A 5,536-nucleotide genomic window follows, 5' to 3' on the forward strand; every position below is an offset into this window, starting at 1 on the left:
AACTTGACATGTGTTGCGGCCTTTTTCTCACCTATTGTGGCCGGTGAAAATAACATGTTAAGCCCCTAATTTTTTTAGATTTAATTTTGTTAAACTGAACTGAATTAAACTGAACGTACATGAGCTTAATTAAACTTATAAGAGAGTAATTTTCATGAATTGAACTGAATTTATAGGAGTTGAATTGAACTTATAAGAGTTTACTTTTTTGAACAGAACTTATAAGAGTTAACTTTTCTAAACTGAACTTATATGATCTTAACATTTCTGAACTGAACGAATCTTGACTTAAACTAACTTAATTTAATTTCACAGTACTTTAACTTCACTACTACTACAACTACTACACTACTACTATTACTACCACCCCTAATAGTTTAAGGTTGACGCATGTGTACTAGCTAGAGATGAACCAATGGGTAGCTCCCGAGTCAAACAAAACAGAAGTAGGTTTAAGGTTGTAATACCCGTATTTTATAGTGCTGCACTCGACCGAGTACTCGACCGAGTGGATGCTCACTCGACCGAGTGCCACCGAGCACTCGACCGAGTGCCGCTGCTCAGTCTTTTTCGGCGTTGGGCTTTGTTATTGGGCTTTGGTATTTAAGCCCTCTTTTCAGATTTTTCACTCACTCTCAATCATAATCCCTATCCTTCTTATCTCTCAAAATCCCCAAAAATCCTCTCAAACCTTATCCACTCAAGATCTTGCCCATACCTTGAGGATTTGATTCTCCAATTCTTGTTCCTTGTCAATTGTTTACACTTTTAAGTATACTTTCACACTTTTTCCTTTATTCTTAATTAGTAAACCCTAGTTCTTTAGTATGTTGTATTATGAGATTTTAATTAGGGTTTTGACTAATTAAGGGTTAATTAAGGAATAATTAGTACTCCCTCCAATTTCATTTATTGTTCTCCTTTCTCTTTCCATCTATTTTCCTTATTGTTCTCTCTTTTCTTTTTTGGACAACTTTGTGTGGTCCAAAATCAATTTGATGTGGGGTCATGTCTATTGTGCGGTCCAAATTGATTCCCTTATTTCTTATGTCAAAAAGAAAGGGGAACAATAAATGAAATTGGAGGGAGTATTATTATTGTTGTAGTATGTTGTTGTGATAGTTAGTTAATTTGTGTAGGAGGAGACTTCATTGAGGAGCCCTTTTAGCTTGCTTACTTGAGTTCTTGGAGATTAGCAAGAGGTATGGTTTCCCTACTTAGCTTTGATAATATGGGTGCTTGCTTGTACATTAGTTGTCATGAATTACATGATATATGTAGTAATTGCATGATAACATGAGTACGTAAGTAATTAGGGTTTGTTTACATACTAATGTTGAGTGTTCATCATACCTCATGGTTGGGTGAGTGGATTTGGCATCATGATGTCACCTTGTTGCATTATAACATGAATTGGGAAGTTTGTCAATTAATTAGTTGGTTTATTGGTACACATGTGGATTCTTGTCATAAGATGGTTTATCATTATGTGGAAAGTCATATTTAGTATGTTGTGCATACTTGGTTTATTGTGGTTGTTGGAGGTGGTGAATGGATGGTTTGAGTATCATGTTGGTTGTTGTTGAGGAGACGTAAGGCGGTTGGGAAATCGTCTTACGCTTGGGTCGTCTCTTGGAGCTTCCCACTCCAAGAGGGTCGTGCACGGTAATGATTCGAGTTTGGAGAGACTCGTGTGGTTGAGGCACGACGTCTGGCAAAGATCCGGTTAGCGCCTGGGTCTGGTAACACGGGTGTGTGCTGAGTACTTTGTTACGGACTGCAGTCCGGCTGTGGGTGACGGTGTTGCGATGCCATCACCGGGTTTGGTATGGAGGAGGCATGGGTTTGATAACTTGCATTGTTACATTATCATTTCATGTCATAACCATTTAGCATGTCACCCTTATATGATTTTAGTAGGCATTTGTATTATTGGAGCTAACCAAAGCGTTTTCAAATATTTGTGGTGAACCATATGATGATTTCCGTTCATATGGGGAGCAGTGGCCTGACAGGTAGCATTTGCCTATACTAGTTTAGAGGCTTGGGAGCGGTCTTCGTATTAGCATGTCACCACTTTTGTTATCTAGCTTAATGACTCTTCTAGACTCCGCTTTTATTTCAACTGGGTTGTATAATTGGTATTGCTATTTGAATCCCTTAACTTGTAATTTAACTTAACTTAACTACAACTTATCTATGCTAAAGTACTTCTATTCGTTTGTTCGTACTGCAAACTTGGGAAACCAAGTCACGTGACATCTTCATGGGTTAGGATGACCTTGAGGAAGGCCTCCCAACTTATAGGGGAGTTACAAAGGTTGACTAGAAAGTATGAGTAAGCACATGAGCATCATCCTCAGCCGTTTGCTTGTCCATCATGAATAACTTTTCGCTATTCTTGGCTAACCTTGAATAGTACTGAGTGATGACACCGATTTCCCTCCATTGCTCTGGCTCCCACCATTGTTCTACGTTGTACGAGCCTCCTCCGTTGTTGTTGTTGTTGTTGTTGTTGTTGTTGTTGTTGTTGTTGTTGTTGTTGTTGTTGCTCTAGGATCTCAAGTTTCAATTGCTTCCAACACTGGTGTCGGAGTACGGTAATTGTTTGCTTGGTTAACGCTCTCATTCCCACTTCTCTCCCTACTCCTGCACTCAACAACTTTGTGGCCATATTTGCCACAACTATAACATTGAAATCCTCGTTGCCTATCAATACCCCGGCTCCAACCACTCCCTTGCCTAACTCCTCAACCATAACTCGATCCTCCTGACGAGTTTGATCTTAATTAGGTGTAACTCGCCTTCTTGCTACTCCCTTGGCCACTACCTTAGCTTCACTCTTAGACTTTCTCTTATCTTCCTGTTTATCTCACATATACTTGGTCGTACTGACAAATCTCTCACCATGACTTGCCCTCAAGTACGCGTCCCTCGGATTGGTAGGCAGTCCGCAGGTAGCTTCTCTATCTTCTCGTGTCAATCCTGTCTCAAACCTCAGTCAAAATCTCGGGACATAGTTTGAGATCCTCAACGTAAGTCGACAACGGTTGAGATTTGTTGTGATATTCCTTAACCGTCATTCCCTCTGTTATTTTAAATGCATCAAATTCAGCTCCCATTTTACTCCTGGTATGCTCGAGAAAAAACTCTTCTCTTAACTCTCCTTTAAAATCACTTCACTCAAACTTGCTCTCTCAACCTTCCTCATATTATTGCCTTAATCGGTCTCTGTTAGAATGCCACCATAACCCAGCTTTCTCTCCCAGGTAGAAGGTCGCCTGATCCACCTTTAACTCCTCCGAACATTTCACAACCTTGAAAACATTCTCCATTTTCTGAATCCAGTCACCCAGCAAAGATGGAATGCCAACCCCATCGTATTTTGTGGGTCGATGTTGTCCTATAACAGTACTCATAGTGGTTGCATACTTGCATCAACTACCACTTTCTCAGCCTTCTGAACGTTTTGAAGTATCATCAGCGCCCGTGTTCATTTCTACCAGCCTCTCTATCTCTTCAGGGGTCATTGTAGTTGGGGTCAATCGAATCACAACCACTCGATCGAGTTCTTTATCTACTCAAGTGAGTTGAATGTTCGAGAATGAGACCTCTAGCCAACATAAGTCACTCGATCGACTCACACACACTCGTTCGAGTCCATGGTCTACTCGATCGAGTTAAGGTAAATTTCGCCAAAAACTCATATTTCTCATAACACAACTCTTAATCAATCCAATGTAACCAATTACGAGTCATAAAATAATCAGATACGAGCTTTACACAACTATTAAAGCGCATAAAAATATAGCACATTCTAAATCAGTTCACACCCATCTTTAAGGCTCACAAATCATCACCATTGCTACTCAATGTTATGCATCATGACCAAACCCATCCACATCTCATATCAATCATCAATACTTGACTTGGTCGTTATACTCAGGACCAAAACTCAATTAATACCACCATCAAAAAATTTAAATCTCAATACATCGAATCAATGCAAACATCATACTCTAACTACCCACTCTATTTACTCACCACGCGGTTGCCGGTTCAAGACTGAGAGGGCCACGGTACGATTTAAGGACGTGTCTCCGACCGGACTAAGAGGGGCTCCTAATAGTCTCTAACCGGATTAATTTTGTTAGACACCCTATGTTCATTAGCATCATTGGTTTTAGGCTCTAAATCTATACTTTGATACCACTTTGTATCACCTTTATTATTTTTTTTGCAAGAATGGTATTTTCTCATTATATTCCAAAAGAAGAATACAAGAGATTTCTTACAAAGTATAACCTCTAAGATACAAAGCACAAAGGCTTCATGAGACTATCTCCTAGATGCTAGGAAACTATCTAGTATCTCTTCATGAAAAACATCCTGGATTTGGGTAAACAAGATGGTGCTGACAGTATACTGGATGTCCCGTATGAGTGCATGGCTTGATCTACACTGATTCTCAAAAATCTGCAAGTTCCTTTCACTCCAAATGCTATACACAGTTGTTGCAATGCTGTTCTGGACCCATTGAATGCGCCAATGCCTTCTAATTTTCCTCTTGTTAGCCCAGCTTAGTAATTGTTGCAGAGAACTGTCTGAAGTATTGATCCCTACCCACTTTTTGATGGCCTGCAAAACCTCAGCAGAGTAACTGCAATCAAAAAACAAGTGTGCAGCCGATTCACTATGCCTCTGACAGAGGGAACATTTATTAACCATATGGAGACCCCTACTGGCCAAGTGATCCACAGTGGCAAGCCTGTTTTGGGAAGCTAATTGCAGGAGAATTTGGTGCCTGGGTAGATAGAAGCCCCTCTGAATGGCCTGACTGCACTCAGTGACAACATACTTAGTCCTCAAAGCATTATAAGCATGCTGGATGGAAAACTTGCCTGCCACCGTACATTGCTGCAGCAAATTTTTGACTTGAAGGATACTACCTAGCTGAGCAATGCAATGACCCCTAGTCTGAATAATACCACGAAGGCATTCAGGATGGTGCTCCCAAATCTCCATCAACCAGATTGAATGGTCCTGCAAATAATATTATGACATCCAGTGCACCCATATGGATCCTTGATTCTGATCTAACTTCCAAAGCCAGCTGAGCATAGCTGCCTGATTCCAGATTGCAAGGTTTTTAATATTAAATCCACCCTCAGCCCAAGGGGCACAAATGCTATCCCAGCTTTTATACACCATTTTCCTGCAACCAGCAGAATACCCCCCAGAAGAATTGCCTGCTTATCCTGGTGATGTGATCTCCGAGATGCTGTGGCAGTAGTGAAGAGTCTATTGATCCAAAATACTCAAGAGGGGGGGGGGGGGGTGAATTGAGGATTTAAAACTTTTTAAAGCTTTTTCGATTGTGCGTATGTAATTGATTATTTAAAGTTTATTGGTTAAACTTTAACTAATCAACTAATGATGATAAGCGAAATAAACGAAAGAACGAAACAAAAAGAGACACACGGATTTTTGAAGTGGTTCAGTTTCACAAGTCGAAACCTACGTCCACTATTCTCGA

The 5,536-nt window shown here is 40.3% G+C and overlaps 1 protein-coding gene across 1 annotated transcript; it reads right to left on the reverse strand.

The window, feature by feature from the left end:
- Nucleotides 1-4,338: 4,338 nt before the first annotated feature.
- LOC141647919 (uncharacterized) lies at nucleotides 4,339-5,211 on the reverse strand. The gene is made up of 2 exons (XM_074456293.1): nucleotides 5,128-5,211; nucleotides 4,339-5,043 (listed from the first exon to the last, which is right to left on the reverse strand). The coding sequence occupies exons 1-2, from the start codon at nucleotides 5,209-5,211 to the stop codon at nucleotides 4,339-4,341; spliced, it is 789 nt and encodes a 262-aa protein (XP_074312394.1).
- Between the last annotated feature and the right edge of the window lie 325 nt (nucleotides 5,212-5,536).

This window comes from Silene latifolia, chromosome 1 (genome assembly GCF_048544455.1).
Source record: "Silene latifolia isolate original U9 population chromosome 1, ASM4854445v1, whole genome shotgun sequence".
Classification (NCBI taxonomy): domain Eukaryota; kingdom Viridiplantae; phylum Streptophyta; class Magnoliopsida; order Caryophyllales; family Caryophyllaceae; genus Silene; species Silene latifolia.